The 19,162-nt window shown below is 38.4% G+C and overlaps 1 protein-coding gene across 5 annotated transcripts in view; it reads left to right on the plus strand.

Annotated features, from left to right (window-relative positions):
* FBXL17 (F-box and leucine rich repeat protein 17) overlaps positions 1 to 19,162 on the plus strand; it is a 141,736-nt gene that overhangs the window by 108,077 nt on the left and 14,497 nt on the right. The window contains exon 8 of one of the 5 annotated variants that reach the window (XM_028749135.2): positions 6,373 to 6,452. The exons of the other annotated variants lie outside the window; for them this stretch is intronic. Coding sequence (XP_028604968.2) covers positions 6,373 to 6,416 — 44 coding nt within the window. The 3' untranslated portion in view covers positions 6,417 to 6,452. Of the gene's footprint in view, positions 1 to 6,372; positions 6,453 to 19,162 lie in introns of those variants that run through there. 5 annotated transcript variants of the gene reach the window in all.

Genomic DNA, 19,162 nt, shown 5'->3' on the forward strand with positions numbered 1-19,162 from the left:
TAAAGACTGATGGTAAGTAAAATTACGTTTTAATGGCCTTTTATTTTCTGCACTGAAGTTGATGGCAAAACTCCCATTGACGTCAGTTGCTGCAGGATTAGGCCTTAATTGGTTTGCCTTTGGGAGAAATCAACTGATCTAGCTCTCTGCAAAACTAACATTCAGCCAACCATTCAGTGACTAGTAAATGCACATTTTCTGAAAAGTCTGAACTAATGTCGTAAAGAGTAGACTTCAAATAGGCATTAGCTTAAGTTTCAATATCGAATTGTGTTTACACACCGCATACTGTTAGTATTTTTTAGTATTGCACTTATGTTCTATGCTTAGATCGCATCAGTTTGCTGGTTTGTGGAAACAAATTTTGCTGCACCAACTTTTTGTTGGTAGGAACTATCAATCAATGCTAGATCTGTCAATGTAAAGGTCTGGTAACTAAATATCTGCCCAACTAAGAAATAAGATGTTATTTATTGCTGTTGTTATTATTAACCTGCCCTTCACTTTAAGGTTTTGGGGCAAGTTACAACAATTAAAACACAATACTAAAATTAGTTTTAAACAACTTACAGCCACAGAATTAAGGTGTGTCCTAAAAATATAAACACCTCGAGTGTCAAAAGTCAGGGTAAAAAGGTGTATCTTCACCATTTGCCAAATGCTGTAAAATGAAGATGGCAGATGCACCTCTCTGAGGACAGTGGAACAGTCCATGGGGCCTGCTCTGCCAATATAAACACCCAAAAGTGTCTGTAGGAAAGAAGGTGGGCTTTCAGGTATTTAAGGCCTGAGTTGTTTAAACACTAAACACCTTGAGTTGGGCCTGGAAAAGAACTGGCAACCCATTGTTTTAAAATAGGTTCTGTGGTGTCTAAACAGAACCCCAGAAGTAATCTGACCACTGTATTTTGGGCCAACTGATCTTTCTGAATTATCTAGAAGGGCAGGTTGCACTAATCCAATCTGGAAGTGGCCAGAGCATGGAGTACAGTGGCCAAGTCATTAGTATCCAAAAAGGGCTGTAACTGGTGAATTAGCCATAGCTAGAGAAAGGCATTCTTATCCACCCAGTGTCTCCAGTGACAATGTTGAATCCAGAAGCAACCCTAAGCTGCAAACTGCTCCTTCCAGGGAAGTGCAACTGTGTCCAGGACACCTCCCAGATGTGAGAACGTGGGGCACATAATGCCTGTGTCTTCTTAGGACTCAGCTTCAGTTTATTGGCCCACATCCAGCTCGTCACTGAGTCCAAACATTGGTCTAACACCTCCATCACGTCTCCTGATTCAGATGAAACAGAGATAAACGGCCAACTGATCTTTCTGAATTATCTAGAAGGGCAGGTTGCACTAATCCAATCTGGAAGACACCTCATATCCGTATTGCAAAAGTGCACATCATTGTGGTTAATATTCACTGAGGTTACAAGATAGGAAAGCACTTTCACTGGAAGGACTGGAGAGTAGGTAGGGAGAACTGGAGAAACCACTGTGATAGAGATTACATGTGATGTGGCTCACGGTTAGATGTTGATGTTGCTCTGCTGCTAGGCTTCAGAACTTGGTCTATAGAATCCCAGGATTGGCTGGTGAATTGCATTGCATTTCTAGAAGAAAACAAGACAAGTAAAACACAAATGTTTGATGCCTGAGTTAAGCTCCACATTTGTTCAAATCCCAAATGTATACAAAGGTAGCAAAAACATCTACCCAAAGTATTAAGCATGGTTAAACGGCTTCATCCGACTTCAGTGCCTTCTTTTATACTGTGCATTTAACAATTAGCATAGTAAGTTCAGGGTATATATAATAAGCAAGTACAATATAGACAAAATGGAACACTGATCTAAGGTCATTGTGTCAAATGCAGCAAAACACTCTGTTTGTGGCAGGTCAGAGTTGGGCACACAATTAGTACTAATTATGGAGAAAAAAATCAAAACAGCAGCTGTAGAGAAGGACATTTTTCACTGCAAGATCAAAGCTGTATCTCCACAGAATAGCAAAGCCTCTTCCATTTAATTGCACTGAAGTGCTAATTGGATAGTGATGTGCTTTCATGTGTTCCCCCAATTAGCCAGTCATCCCTGACCAAATCCATATAAGAAGAGATTATGTGTTTTTAAAGCTTTTTTTCTGCTTAGTTTTGATTGGTGTACCTGAGCAAAGTGGCTCCTTCTTTTTCTGCAAAATGAGGTCTTGCAAGGTCAGAGTTAGTTGTGTTGAGGAATGAATATTGAGAAAATGTTTCAACTGTGTAGTAAATAAATTGCACTGATGTACTTGGTGATATAGGTCAGTAGAGGAAATAGATACTAAAGCTTTGGTATAAAAATATAAGCATGAACTTTATAGGATCAGTAAAATACAACTACCAGGATGGACAATTCAGTATGTGCAGTTTTCAAATACACTGAACTCTTCTGCATATTCAAAAATGTTATTTAAAGGGGGGAAAAGGTTTGTATCTCTTAGTACATGATATTAAACCTTTGCCTGAAGTTTCTTTTAATCTTGGGGGTACTTGACTGCATTCCTTCCATCTAACTCAGTGGGCATACATAGGATCAAACTGTTCCTATCTTGTAGTTGTGCCTTATCAGGATTGAAGTTCTGTTATTTCAAAATCAACAAGAGAGTATTTCAAGTATTGTTTATGAAGGACAGAAATCAATTTAAAGTTTAAAATGACTGATATGTTTTACAGCAATGTTTTTAAAGGCCTTTTCCCGGAGTTTTGGCAAGCCCTTTGCTCCCTTAAAGTTTGTTAAATTGTCAGAAATGACCTTGACAGTTGGGATTTCAGATTCAAAACCAATTTTTAAAGGAAACTAAAGAGGCGCTAGCTTATCCGAAGCAAAAGCATTTCAGAGTGGCTTTCTTTTAAAGTATATGAAAGACTGCATTTGCCTTGAAATACGCACTCTTCCTTTTCCTTTGTTTCTTATTCCCTCATAGTGAAGCCATGTTTTATGTAAACATCATTATCATACTGGTCATAACATTAGATCCTAACAGCACTGAGTGCAATAATGTCAGTAGGGAGATTGCCTTCTTAGTTACTACCGTCCCCCATATATTCGTGTGAAAATCTTAAAGATGACCAACCAATATATACTCTATGTCAGGCTCGTCCAGCTCCCAGGAGACTGTGATCTACTCACAGTATAAAAAACCTGGCAGTGATCTACCCATTGTCATTGGAGGATTGACAAGAGTTGTTGGGCTTTTTTTAGGGAGCCAAAATTGTTGTTTTATTTTTTTTGGGGGGGGGGATAAACCACTGAGGGTCCAAAGATTGACCAGGGAAAACCCCACGATCGACCAGTAGATAGTGATCGACCTGTTGGACATGCCTGCTCTATGTTATGGGGGGGGGGGTCAATGGTACTTCATTCCCATTTCGATTTTAATTTCTTTGTACACCAGTCATCTACAGGATTTTTATTTCTTCTTTTCTTGGAGCCTGCCTACTTTGTAGAGTCTTCATTAGAGTAGAAAATAAAAAGGGAGAAATGTGATGTCAGGGGAGTGGATCCCACAAGTCTATATCTGCTAGCAAATAAAAAGAGTAAAACCTAGCTACAATTACAAGGTGAATTGCAAAACTGCCATTATGAGGAAATTTTTTCTTAAACTTACAAATTATAGTTTTCTTACAAGCCAGGACATTTTTCACAAAGGAGGGCTGTTGGTGACACTTACCAAAGCGCTGCAACATTTTGCTAATTTAAAAAATCCACTGCAGATCGATTCTGACCTTATCAATAAGATAGTCTCATTCATCTCTTAAGCAGCCTATTGTCTCGTTGCACAATAATAGCACTAAGCTGCAGGCTCTTCGCTTATGTTTTGTAATGCCTTTCACACAAGGTGACACACTAGAAAAAATCTTTACCATAACTGTAACAATACAGATTTTCCTGGGACAACTCCCAATTTAAGGAACCCTGGTCCTAGGGAGCAAGGCATTGCAGTGTACAAGTAAATCTATTAGGAAATATAATTTAAGAACTAATCTGAATTACATTGAAGCAATTAAAATCATATAGATGCCTGATGCAGAAAGATAAAATGGGACAAGAACATCATTGGATGGCATTTGACTAAGACATAATTAATTAACATAAATTACACTTGACTTTCCAAAATCCATTGATTGCAATGGGCCTAATCAGAGTATGACATAGTCAAATGCTACTCACTGTTCCCCATAACCTAGGTAATCAACTGTTGACGTTTTTATTTTATTTTGGTATGGAATATGTCTTTATTAAGTGAAGCTGGTGACCAGCAAATAGGCATCATGTAGGAGCTCTGAAGTTGTATGCAAGAATGCTGATTGGTTTTCTCTTCAAATTTGTAGTGCTCACTGTAAATTACATGCTTTTACTATTAGATGGTTATCTCTGCTTCTCCATGCCCAAAGAGAAAAATGTAGACTGCAGGGATGTGAGGGTCCTCTTGTCCTTCCAGAGATGTTGCTAGCCTCCATCATCCCTGACAAGTGACCATGCTGATGGGAATTGGGAGCCCAAATGAGAGGGGACAAAAAAAATGAGCCTGCAAATGTCATCCAAGGATATAACATGTGTCTTGCAGTCTTTTCAGTGGTTTTGTCAGTATCAACTATCTTGCAAGACGAAGCCTGGGATAAACTGGGACACAAAATCATTTGGAATATGGAATGTGCATTTATACAGTGATCACATGATACAACCTCATACACAAGATGATCTTCTAATTCCTATTCAAATAAGATCATGAAATCAGTGACTGACAGATGTTAAACTAGAACATTTCATTTAAATGACAACTTGTTCAATCAACTGATTGGATTTGTATCTTGCCCTGTGGCCAATTTAGGCCTACAGAGCAGCTCACAACAAGAAAGACATTGTAGTGTCTAACAAAACCCAATATATAAACTACCACAGCATGCTAGAATTATATAGATAAATCAAATATTTGTTTTAATATTTTTTTGACTCAACTGCTTGACATTCTCTTGCTTGTTTATATCTTTGCTCGGAACACGGTATTTCAAGGTACTTGTCTGAAGTATTGGAATATTCATCAAACACATCTTTGCTGAACATTCAGGTTAGACAGATTTCAGCACTGAAGGCATTATTATTACAGGCATCTCTGACATTCCTTCAGATGTAAGCACAGCCTATTCACCAATGTTAGCCTCAGAAAGACCTAAGATTAATGTGAGAGCTCATATAATCAGTTTCATATATGGAATACAAGTCAGAAAATACAAGTAGGGGCTCGTCCACACTTTCACATGTGGTGTACCTAGAAAGCATGGGTCTGAGTGGTTTTCCACTTGCCGCTGCTTTCTAGGTGCAGGTCCAAGTGTTTTTTTCCAAAATATAGTCCCCCCCCTTGCCCCACTCCTTCTGAGGGAAAATCCACTCTTTAACGAGAGATCGGAACAAATGCCAATCCGTGGGAACCCAAATTGTTGTTTGCTCTGACTGAGCACTAAAGAGCGGTTTTCCCCGGGGGAAAGCAGCAGTGCAAGTGTGGATAAGCCTTAGATCAAAAATCAAAAATGGAAAATGGTTTTTCTTGGAGTGTGTGCATGTTAATTCTCAGTGGGCTGGTTGTCTGTATACAAGACACCTTCAGTCCTTGTCTAAGTCAGATTTGTACATAATTGCCTCCCAAGAGCTTGATTTGGAGATACACACATCGGCTAGTGTGTATATCTCCAAATCAGAACGAACAATTTCTCGCAATCTTACCAGGCCTTCGTGACGATGGATTTGGCCAAGTGGCTGCACATATATTTGTAAAGGATGTCCGGAATGGCATATATGACGATCACTGTGAAAGTAATGTTAATGGCTTAAGCAGACATGCTGGATGAATAGCCTCAGTCTGATGGGCCTTTCACCATATGACAATGGATATTACAGATTAGCAGTAAAATGTTGCAGATTAGCAACTTTATAGATGCAGTTGTTCTACATCAAACTGCTCCATGATTAAATATCTGGGGCTGGGGCTTAGCCCTAAGGATCAACTAACCGCTCTCTACATTAGTATCACAGCTACATTGCATGGATGCAAGTTTCAAAGTATGCAGGGTTTAGTAGTATGAAGAGTGGAACAGATTGCTACTGTATATAAATTCTTTTCAAAGCTAGTGAAAGGATTTTGTTCCATTTCCCTTTTCAGCCTTAGTGAAAGGCAGCTCCATAGATCTGAATGTGCTCTACAGGTGTCCTGTTTTTCCATTATTTGCTTCTCCAGGCATTTCTTCTTCACCAGACTCGCTATAATACAATTTCCTATACCAGTGGTTAAAGAAACAATATTTTCTCACACTTCATCTTATTTAGAATCTCCTTTGTTATAGGTAGGCAGATATCCACAAAGGCTAATTTTCCAGGACAACACTGAAATTTCCTCCAGGGGTTTCTGCAAAGCACTTGGAATGTAAGGTGCAACTGGATTTATAAGTACTTAATATGTATACTCCTAATTACCAATATTATTAGATTCAAGTAATAATATGGTAAAATATATTATTCACATTGCAACTCTTAAAAGTATGACAAAATGTACAAAATGCTATAATTAATTTGAAAGAGAAAAAGGTTGTTATAGTTTTCAGTATATTAGTTTGCTCCTCTTCATTAGCTTTTAAAGGGAGAAAAATTAATGATAAAAGCACAGCAGAAAACAATACAATATTAAATTACAAAGAATTTCAAGCTGTGAAATGCATGTCAATATGAACAGAATGTGTTGGAAACCAAATGTTGTATATATGTATCACATTTAAGAAAAATAGCATTTTTAGAGCCTTCATAAAACTATGAATGGGAACACCTATGCTTTATCCATAATCCTTTCAGGTTTTTGCTGGGTGACTTTGCTTTCAATGACTTTGACTTTGAACGGTTAATTTAATTTCTGCATTTTCTGGAGTACGATCCTAAATTCACAAATGTTAAGAATAAATGAGTTTCAGGTTGGTTCCTTAGGTTTTTTTAATAGTTTAAATGATAATACTAGGCACTTGGATCAGGTCTGAAGGATGAACTTATTATCAAGATATCATTCACTGTTAAACGTAATGGTTAGGAATGGGCATATCACAAAGTACTGCTACTAGGAACAGAAGTTGCATGTCAGTCTACTTAAAGCAGGCATAGGCAAACTCAGCCCTCCAGATGTTTTGGGACTAGAATTCACATCATCCCTGACCACTGGTTCTGTTAGCTAGGGGTGATGGGAGTTGTAGGCCAAAAACATCTGGATGGCCGAGTTTGCCTATGCCTGACTTAAAGCCTGTGAGTGCAGCAGAGTCCCATGTTTGCAGGAACAAAGAAGGTGGCATGGAGGCTTTTGCATGTGAAAAAGCCAGATATATGCTGCCTGCACAGCCATCCAGCCTTAAGAATCTGGTTCTATACAAAAACCATGCTGTACCCTGCAACCACAAGTCAGGTGTACCACTGTGCACCTCTGTGGGTCATAGTAATGGGATGTCTTCTGCATCTCCCAGGACATTCTATATTGTGGGGCTCTCTTTGGTCATGAAGGTTTGGGTACTAGCCTACAAGTTTCAACTCATGGTACCTGTTCCATGCATAAAAAAATAGCCTGTGCGTCATTATTGTTGCTGATGTTTGCAACAATCCCAGCCAAGTCATTGTAAATAATCAGGAATAACCCAGGAAGATACATAAATGAGCTTTAACTGATTAGTCTGTAGACAAGCCTGTAGCCATTACTAAAACATATTACATAACATACAAAACACTACAACTCTGGCCAAGCTCCCTGAGTCTGCTTTGAAGCAATAGATGGCAGAGTACATGTTGTACAGATTCAGTTAAGAAGTCGTAAGAGCATCACGGCTCACCCTTTGCAAGCTCAAGCTTTCGACTTGTTCAATGCAGATTCTTAAAAAATAAATAAATTGAGAGGATGCTCACAGTGCATGCTCCATTGCTTCCCTCTTAACCATGCCCCAACCTCCCAGAAACTTGCCATGGGGCAGCACAGCAGAAGGCATTGGAGGCAGCATATGTTCCCTAGACCAGGGGTCAGCAAATTTTTTTCAGCAGGGGGCCGGTCCACTGTCCCTCAGACCTTGTGGGGGGCCGGATTATATTTTGAAGAAAAAAATTAATGAATTCCTATGCCCCACAAATAGGGATGCATTTTAAATAAAAGCACACATTCTACTCATGTAAAAACATGCTGATTCCCGGACCATCCGTGAGTTGGATTTAGAAGGCCCGGGGGCAGGATCCTACCCATGCCCCTAGACCCTGGCAGAGCATTTCCCCCCACTGCGACTGGAAATACAAAATACATAATAAGACAAAAACAAACCAACAACCCCCTCTCACGTTTAAAAGGGTATATAATGTTAATCAGCCAAAGGCCTGGTTATAGAGAAACATTTTCACCTGGAACCTAAAGACAGGGAGAGCATTCCACAAATGGGGAGCCACTACAGAAAAGACCCGTTCTCATGTTGCCACCCTCTGGATGTCTAGACCAAAGAAGGGCCTCAGATGATGTTTGCAGGGTCTGAATTGGTACATATGGGGAGAGAGAGTCATTGAGTTATATAACTTGCCTTTCTTTGAATTAAAATCAGGGTGTGTTTTTTTGCCATCTGCAAAAGCCATGAGCATGCGTCAGCAGATTGTAGAGTTACTTCTTGCTACTGTGCAAACAATCAAATCCCCCTTTTGTGTGTTTTCCTTATTTCAACAAAGCCTTAACAGTATCAGATTTTTCTTTTTGCTCTATATTAAAATTGACACAAGTTTTAGTCTGAATAAGGGTCCTTCCTTATAATGTCTTCAAAACATTTCCATTTTGCTTGACATTAGTCAAACTTTTCTTTACATTTCTTACAAGATGAAGTATTTTCATTATAGTATTATCAAACGTTTTTTGTTTTTTGTTTTTGCAATAACAAGTGTGTGTTGACAGAAATACAAAGTAGTGTCAATTTTATCTTATTGAAACAAAGTGTAGGCTGAGCTATTTTACATAATATTCAGCCGCTGGGTATATTTTGTTTTTATCCCACACATCCTTAGGGGCTTTGCGCAGTACTGAGGTTGTCTTTTAAAGTCTCAAAGTCTGTTCAGCTTGATGGCCCTTTTAGCCATTCTGTAGGACTGAAGGGACTGTCTTTTTTGAAAACTTTTCAGCCCTTTAATCATGACCAAAAAAACCCCCCAACCCCTCATTCACCTTTTTGTCTGTGAAGTTGTTTGATGTGAGCAACACTGGAAGAGAACTTAATGGAATGGATTCTTATTATGCTTGCTGAGTTCCCTGAAGATGTATTAGGTAGAGGATGGCTGAATGGGCAGTCACTGAAATTTGTTCCTATGACAGTTTGGTCTCTAAGAGCGTTGCCCCATATCCCTTCTGCAGCTGATGAGGGATTTACTTATTTTTTTCTGTAACAAAGGGGCAAAGTAACTTCGATTCTTGCAACCCATCTCTCTCATGTTTCTATTGCTACTTTTTCTATTACTTCCCAGTATTAAAAGCATTGCATGTTTTCATCACACAGCCTGCCACTAGCTATCTTTAGAATATGCCATCCAGATGTAGCATTTTGAATCCCTTTTTTATCTTTGTGGTTCTCAAATATGGAATATCTAGAAATGCAGTCAAAGGTTGGTGTTCATGTTGTCTCAGTGGATGTGACTTCTGTAGTGGTCAGCCTTGTAGGATATTTGTTACTCTGGCTACTGTAGTTTGTTATCTCAGGTAGAAATGTTTTACAGACAGCTAAATGGATAAAGCTGATGATTCATGTGAATTCCCTATTTAAATTTACAGGCTGCATAATATACTTATGTAGGAGAAAGCGAGTCTAGGTTTGTGAAATGCATGCTGGAATTTTGTGGAAACAGGGATTCTGGAGCTGCAAAAATGTCCATGCCTCTAAAATCACAATAAAATATTGTAGCCCTGACAGGCTTAGCTGTGGAGACCTTTTAAGTCTCATCCTTAGTAAATGCTAAATTTACCTTTCAAATAGGGTTTATCACTGTATCAGGTATAATTCCACACTAAATAACCTTTTAAAAAACATATTTTGGTGTCTTTACTGTGTAAAATATTTACAAAACCAAATCCTTCTCTTTTCAATCAATATATGGTGCATACTCAACACTATTAACATTTTTCTTTAAATTGTATTTGCTGAGTAGCAACATATTTTGCCTACACAGAAGGCAGCATCTTTGATCTAGTACTTTATTCAAGAAGCATATAAACAGTCTGAAGGATTCTGCTTTGAGACTTGTTGACTTTTAGAAGGTTATGTTTTGTTCATCATCTGGAGAGGAGAAAAGAAGCTTGGCAACACACAATAGGAAGCTACTGAAAAGTATTATTAATTCTTAGAGGAAAAGAAGAGCATGACTTAGTGATGTACCTTTGATAACACTCTGAGACTAGTATGCTACTAGGAAAATCAGCTCCTGGAGCAATTTCTTTAAAATTGATTTATTCCATAGAAAATAATAGCTATTGTAAAACACTGTGCTGGGTGGCATTCTATTTATTGCACGAAATCAATGTTAAACTGAGGTCATGTGGTTGAGGAGAAGCCAGTGCTGGCATGAGGAGTAGTTGTCCCTAAACTGCTGTCTTGACTACAGCTTCCTTTCTTGCCACCATGACTGAGAATAGTTCCCAGGGAAAGGAAGAAGAGTTTCTGACAGTGGCAGTGGTGATTGGGATTACACTGACTTCAGTGCTGCTGCTGCTGCTGCCGCCGCCGCCGCCTATTTTCCAGAATGTATCAGATGATTACATCTCAGGCTAAACTAAACATAACACTCAACTGTGTTCCTTTCTCCAGGGCGAATTGTCTGCTAGAAGGGCCAATCCCTATACATGAATCTTTTTACTACTGCAAATAGCAGCCACAGTGCAAGTGTATCAGGAACATAAGAATCAGAGAGGGGTTAACTGTTTTGCATCACAATCCCAACAAACATCTACATCAAGAAACTATTTGGGTGAAAATTATCACAATAGTGACACTTGGAAATTGTGTGTGTGTGTGTGTCAGAAAGGGAGATCAGAATAATTTGGAGAGCGTTGTGTAACCCTTTCCACCAACACTGTGGTCCAGATGAAAATCACCCACCCCAGCTGCTATTTGGCTTTAGAGGGTCACTCTTATTGGATTCTGCAATACTGCATAATTGTTTTATATACAAAATTGTTTTGTTATTGTTATGGTTGTTAATCACTTCCAAAATATTTTGTAGGAAGCAATGCATAAATGGGTATATTTATTTACTTTAATCTGTACTCAGATTAACCTCTTTTTGTAACCTCTTTTTTCCTTTTTCTTCTTGGTAGCCTGGTAATACAGTCGTACCTTGGTTTTCAAGCAGCTCAGTTCTTGAACGTTTTGGCTCCTGAACGATCAAAACCCAGAAGTGAATGTTCTGGTTTTTGAACATTATTTTGGAGGCTGAACGTCCAACAGGGCTTCCTCAGCTTCCAATTAGCTGCAGGAGCTTCCTGCAGCTAATCAGAAGCCGCGTTTTGGTTTCCGAATGCTTTGGAAGTTGAACAGACGTCCAGAATGGATTCCATTCAACTTCCAAGGTACGACTGTACTGGAACAAGGCATTGATTGGGGTGTTCCTTTTTTTTTTTTTTTTTTTTTTGTCTAGTTCAGGCATAGACCAACTCGGCCCTCCAGATGTTTTGGAACTACAGTTCTCATCATCCCTGAACACTGGTCCTGTTAGCTAGGGTTCATGGGAGTTGTAGTCCCAAAATATCTGGAGGACCGAGTTTGCCTATGCCTGGTCTAGTTGGACATAATTGTTTGGAATTGCAGACTATGGTCTTTTTATTTTATTCCTTAGATTTTGTTTCATTTTCCTGAGTTTTTTTGTGATAGAAATTGAGAAGCAGTGGTGAATACTTCTTCAGAACTCTCTCTTTGCTTCATGATTCTTAACTTGTCACTTCCTTGCACTTGATTTATCTTTAGAGAATAATTGTGACTGGCTTTCACATAGGGAGAATGTCTGCAATGGCTCTTCATTGAATATATAGATATTATTGACTAGTACCTCTGACTTGGAATAAAATTTTTGAAAATGAACTGAGGTCCCATGCTCATATTTTAAGAGACTCTGGTTCATTTGTAGTTAAAAAGGTAAAGGTAAAGGACCCCTGACAGTTAAGTCCATTTGTGAACGACTCCGGGGTTGCGGCACTCATCTCGCTTTACTGGCCGAGGGAGCCGATGTTTGTCCGCAGACAGTTTTCTCAATGTGTAAGGCTTTGGTTAAAACGAAAGCAAAAAAGCCCTTGACTTAATGTGTGTCTTGCATCTGATGACAGTCATACTGCGGAATATGCCTGATGTGATGGGAATGTATCCTTAGTAATACTAGCATAAAACAAAATTGAGAGGGGAAAGCCTGTTAATTCGTATCATAATCCTCAGAAAATATTTATTTATATTAATGGTAATCATTAGCAATATCAAATCCATTTTTAAAAAATAGTTTTCCACTGCCCACAAAGAACTGAATAGACCTTCCCATTTCTTCCATTGTGATTTTTCTTCCTGAACATGTACTTAGCCAAAAACCAATATCTGACTTAGCATTGTCCTTGCTTTCAAATAGCCAAAAAGCTGCATATAACTTACATGGAATGGGTGTGTTATTCAGTGGCATATACAAATGTGTGTACTTAGCGTAGACATATGTTTGAGCTGCATATGCCTGAGTGTGTGTGTGTGTGTGGTTGTGCGCTCTCTCTCTCTCTCTCTCTCTCTCTCTCTCTCTCTCTCTCTCCCCCCCCCTCTCAAAGGGAATCTTGGTTTATGCATGGTTTTTAAAACTTAAAGTTCCCTTCAGAGGAGAATGAACCTCTGCACCTGTTCATTTCTTTTCTCCGTAAAGCAATATTAAAAAAAAAAAATCAAAAGGGGGCACCTTACTAGTTTAACAGAACCTAGTTTATTACCTTCCTAATATATGCCAAGATGACAGAATATCAGTGTAAATTCATAGCCCCTCCCAAAGATATGCAGAGCATTTTTGTTGCAATGTTCTTAGAAATCAGATAACCTAACCTTTATTTATCAACACATATAGTGGTGTTTAATCAATTTGTGTTTCTAGTGTGTTACTGTTATCCCTTTAGCAGGTTATGCGAGCAAATGATACCAGGAAAAGAGGTGGTAGGAAGAGGAGATGCAAGCTGGTATACTCGTTTCACATCCAGTGCTGTCTTCTGTGAAAGATAGGATATTGAGCTAAGTGGACGATTGGTATGATCTACTAGAATTGTTCTGGTGGTCTTATCTGAAATTGCTTGCTTGTATGAAGAAAGAAGAAAGATCTGGAGTTCACCTTTAGCGAACATTCATTCCATCTGATGATTAGTTAATGGATTTCCCAAAGTAAAACAAAGCACTTTAAATGAGCAAAGAATGCAGTGAAATAATTGCAGCACACAATGGAACCAGTAAAGATAGATGTGACACAAATACTGTTTCAAGTTAAAAGATGTTTAAACTTTTTAGAAACTATTTTTGTCAATATGATTGAGAAGTAAGGGAGAGATGAACTAAGACACATTGCAATAACAGTAAAACATCGTGGAAGCTCATCTCAGTTTGGGGATATAATTCCTTCAATATAGTACTATAGGAGAAATGTCCAAAATGCGAGCAGTGCTCACAGCTGAGAAAAACAAAGTATTGATCCATCACAAGGATCAAAATTATTTTTTACACTACATGCACAAAGGTGCACTCAGTGTTGAAAATTATTTGGACCAGGACAGTTGCTATCGGTGAGCAATGTTCACTGAAACTCCAGACTTGCAGACAGAGTAAAAATAATTACTTTTATAGCTCCCTGGAAGAAAAAAATCTACTGAAGTAAACTGGTACTGAAGTTTTAAGTTTCAAGCAGTAACTCTATTGACCCGCTGCCTTTCTTTAGATAAACAAAACTTTCAACTGGTAAATTAATTTCGCTGTCATAAAAATGTAATAACATCTCTCCATTAATTCCATGGCTGTCATATATGCAGAGCAATTATATTTAATGACTGTGGGCATCCGCAAGGAAGTTTTCCTACATGGGCCCATTGAAATAACTGGGACAAGCGCAATACTACAATATAAGCCTTATAAGATTTTAAAGAAGCAACTAGTATAATTCAAACACTGGCATATTCTCACTGCCATTTTGCCAGCATAATCTTACTTGCTGAGCATAATATACAGAGTTGTGTCAAACAAAGTATACTCACTGAAAATTATGGATATAAGTTAGGCATCTCCATTAATTTCAGTAGATCTACTCTTGAGTAGAACTAACATGAGATTCAAAGTTTTCAAGTGTATGGATAATTTTACATGTATCCAATGATAACCCACCTCAGAGTAGACACATTGAAATTAATGAACATGACTAGTGGTGGATACAACTGATGGTAATATAACTGACTGAAACTGTTGGTAAACTGCAGGTCAGCTTTCCTCCCCTATAAAGAGTAGCCTTAAGAATTTGTGAAGGTAGACTTCCACATTTTCTTGGTACTAGTTTTAGTTATTATAGTTAAAGTAAGCACTGTACAGTATTTGTATAAAAGTTTATGAGCATGAAAAGAGCTGTGAACATGATTATCGCCCAGTTATTCAGAAATGACAGAGCTAAACATCTTTATCCATTGTGTTCATTAGAAATTTCATTCCAACTGATACTTTAAAATTTGAGTTTGAATTCTGCCTCCCATTGTAAGAATAGTGATTCCCCCCCCCCCCCCAGTATGGCATTCCTTAGTATCACTGCTCCACCATAGCTGTTGTCACCTTTATTAAATTATCCATTCATTTCTTTCTTTCTTTAGTTGTTTAGTATTGTGACTAACAGTTGAAACAAGAAATTTTAGTCTAGTTATCTCTTGTTTTTCTATCGGGGCATTATATTAGCTTGGATAAATTGGCACATATAGCCAGTATGCATCTTTCCACCATTATCTGACCAAATGACTGTTCAATAAGCATTATAAAATAACTATCACTACCTATGGTATTATTGTCTCTCCTCTTGAAGAGGAATTTTGACATGTTAAAGTGCTGCTTTCCCCCCCCCCTTTTTTTTTTGCATGTTCCCTCAGGATATGATTCTTATTAGTGAATATTTTGAAGACTGAAATTATGCTGCTAAATCTGAAGTGTGCTGAAAAATACTTTAGGAGAAAGTAGTCTTTTTCAAGCCCTTAGGACTCAACATTTTTATTTGCATTTCCATCATGTTAATTACTGTTTAAAGAGTTCCCGGGGTGATTACACGCAACTATTTTCAAGAAGTTTTATCCCATTCTTTATACAGGACAGCTAATTAATGTTAGAAGCTTTATTAATCTGCAGAAGATGCAATTAAGGTCTATCCAGTTACACCTTATCCTGGGATATGTATTGTAACTGTCATTATTTGGAAGTAATTTGATGAGTCCACTGAAAATACATTGCTGTAAATTCTCTCATGCATGTCATTGACAACACAGCCTCAGTAGTTCTTCTGGGTTCAGTAGGACACAAATTGAAAGGTTTAATAATGAGAACCTCTGAAGGGGGTGTCTGGAAACAGTTCCTTCATTACTTTTTAAGTCTGCTTCTGATGATTCACAGTGTGAAGCCCTTTTTAATTTTGTTCAATTTTCCCAGAGTCTCAGTAATACACAATCTAAGCATCCATTTATATTGATTTATATGAGCAAATGAGATCAACTCAAGTTTAGTTAATCATAATTAACTTAATGGCAAGATACAATATCGTGGTCACTGGCTGTGCCCCTCAATTTAGAGCTCTCTGTGTGTGTCACTGAACATTGGGTTATGAACAAATACAAAAGCCTTGTTAAGATTAATTCATGTTGAGGCTTGGAGTGATACCAACTGTCAGAAGCTAGAAAATTTGAAATTAAGGCTCATGCTTTGTTCCTATTTCCCTTGGATCTACAGATATGTTGCGATTAATTCCCATATTATGTCATTTTATTCGGTGACCTGAGATGTAGGCAGAAGAAAAGCCCATTAGAGTGAGCTGTGCAGTGTGGCTTGGATTTATTTTGAATTTCATGTAAAAAAACCAACCCCCGTTTAGATTATTAGTTTCAACAGATCTCTGACTGCTTTATTATCTTTTGAATAATAAAGATGTCGAAGTTTTTTTATCCGTCCATGCAAAGATATTGATTCACTCTTGCTCCTTGGCCACTAGTTGAGAAATTTGTCGCCTCGTTTCCCAGTGAAGGTCAAAATATGCATTTGGAAAGAGGGAATTTAACTAGACTTGCTAAAGTTCTCAGAAAAACTAGACTGGCTCCTATAGGGATGTAGTCTGACTCACTTCCTTCCATTTCCTCAGGGCATCATATTAGATTGGCTTCCCAGCATAGTCATGCCCCTGTATCCTCTGTATTTCACTGTGGTCCCATACGTCATTTTTACAAACTGTGGTACGTCCACATGTGCACAAATGTATAACTACAAAATTACCACAGGAGACCTCGAGCAGCCTGAGGCAGGTGGCGCATACAGCTTTTCTTACTACAGCATTCTTCCCATCTAAAAAAAATGATGGTAGGTCTCCTATGAAAATGTGTGCAGACAATATCTTGGTCATCTGTTTTCTTCTCTCATAGAATTCCCATGTTTCCTAACAATGTATTACAAACGCAACATTTAAATATTTATCTTCTGTTCGGCTTAGCTTGTAAGGAAGACAGTTTATACACTTGTGAGTTATATCACCGTACAAAATAACAGATGAGCTTTGTTTTAGCGTTTCAAATCAGAAAGCCCACGGTGACTCTCTTTTGTGTGAGTTGAGCATCCCGTCCTATGCATGGGAGTAAGTCTCATTCTTGCCAGTGCAATTTGCTTCTGGGTAAATTGCATAGGGCTTGTGCTCTAAGGTAGCTAAGCACGTTCATGTCATAGTGAATGGATGCCTCTAAAAGATGGTGTGGGGCATAAAACAAGGATGGCATAGCAGCCCCCTTCACATGTCTGGACTTCCTCATGAGAGCCATCAGTTAGAAAAGACTCATACAGTTGGCTCCACCCACATGGCTGCGGCAATCTCACTCATACTGCAGCTGCATCAGAGAGCACCTTGGGGAAGCAGCTCTCACACAGCTGCAAGTAGGTGTGAAGAGGACCATTATTTGAAGTCAGTGGTCTCCTGTGAAGAGGACAGCTCTAGGTGGCCCATTAGCGCAGAGGCTTTGTGCTGGATTAGATTCTCTGGAATGTTCACACAGGCTAGAACATTAATAACCAGGATTTGTTCATATGGGGATGATAAACAGCACAATCCTTTTATAAAGCCACAAAAGTGAACAAGAGCTCTTTTGCCCAGTATCCTCACAAATTATCTGTTATTTGTCAGTCAGCCATGTACTAACATAAGGTTACCAGATTTTTTTCAATGAATCCAGGGACACTTTTCAACTTCCTCCTAAATAGATGGATTTTGTCAGGGGACTGATTTGTAAACCTGGGGACTGTCCCCGGGAAACGGGGACGTCTGGTAACCTTACACTAACAGGCTATGCTAACACCTGGAGTTACTTTCTCTCCTAGACAGGAAGAAAGTAACTATTGCCCAATTGTATTTCTCTTTGAATATATTCAAATTTACATGTGTGTGTTGATTGGCAATCCAAATTACAAATGGGATCTAAAACAAAATGTAGTTTATCCTCACCTCCTAAACCACCAATGCCCTCCTCCCAAACCCTATGAGCTGTTGGGGGCTCTAGTAAACCGAATCCAACCCACCCCCATCTCCCATTTTCAATAACCAATATTCTTTTTCTTTTTTAAAATCACATATTTCTCGTGCTAGTTGAAAGAAAAGGGGACAGAGCAAAGGGCAGTTGAGTAGGAGAGACGAGATACAACTACCCACTTTCTAATATCTTCCTTACCTAACTTATGCGCCTCTCCTGCCTGTCTGCCAGCTGATCACAAACATTTTGAAGCTTCCTGGGTTGCGACAGCCAGCTACTCTCTCTTCACCATCCAATTCCATTACCCCTCTCCTGCTTCACAGAGCTTTCCTTCTTTAGAGTTCAAAAGATTTATTTATTTATTTTCTACTTCTACCATTGTTGGACTAAATTGTGCTGTTACCTCCCTCTTAAGCAAAGCTGATGCCATTTTGGTTGCATAACTTTGTGAATAGACATAACTATTATGTAAGACTGGGACTGAACACCACAGCCATCTCCATAATGAGTGTGCTGTTGAAATCTTGGTTGAGCTGAGAAATTTCCAGGCCTCAACAGTTGCAGCACATTGATCAGGTAGATCAAAAAGCAGCTTGGAATTTGTCGTACAAGGAACCATATTCCTGAATCCCACAAACAAAGCCATTTTCCTTTTGGCATTAACCACTGCATCAAGGATCAATTTATATGAAATTTATATGAAACTGCCTTATACACAGGGTTTTTATTTACTCCTTTAATAGAAATAAAGTTGGTAAGCTTTTTATATTATTCAAAAACTGCTACTGTGGCCTTTTACAGTTTAATATCTGAAGAGTTTTGTCAGCATATTTTAAAGGACTTGAGCAGCGAGACACTTGCTACTTCCCTAGAGATGAATATTCCACTGTCCAGTTGATCCATTATAAAAAGTTCTTAATAATGGGTCTACAGTTTTCTTTGTTCATTTCCGTTCTATTACACCAGCTATTTCCCACTGGTCTTCCCTAAACCATTTTCCAATTTTCCTTGTACTAAAGCCCTGCACTTTCTTGTAAGTGGCTATCATAGGCCACCTGATAGTTCATTGGCCAACTGATGACTATAGTAAATATAATTTAAGGACAAAGCACCATAAGAAGAAGGCCATTATCAGTAGCTGTTCAGTACTGGTTTTTCGTTGATACATAACTTATATAAATTAGATTTCCTTTATTTTATAACAAAAAATCAAGTTCTACTGGTACCATGTTGCCTTTAAATGGACAGGAGGGGTTGCAGGGAATGGAAAGTGAGAAGCTCTTGCTTTGTTGTTCATTGTTGCTCAGGTGTCTTATTCTTAACTTGTTCACATTTTATGTAGTGAGATGGGGGAA

This window comes from Podarcis muralis, chromosome 11 (assembly GCF_964188315.1).
Source record: "Podarcis muralis chromosome 11, rPodMur119.hap1.1, whole genome shotgun sequence".
NCBI lineage: Eukaryota > Metazoa > Chordata > Lepidosauria > Squamata > Lacertidae > Podarcis > Podarcis muralis.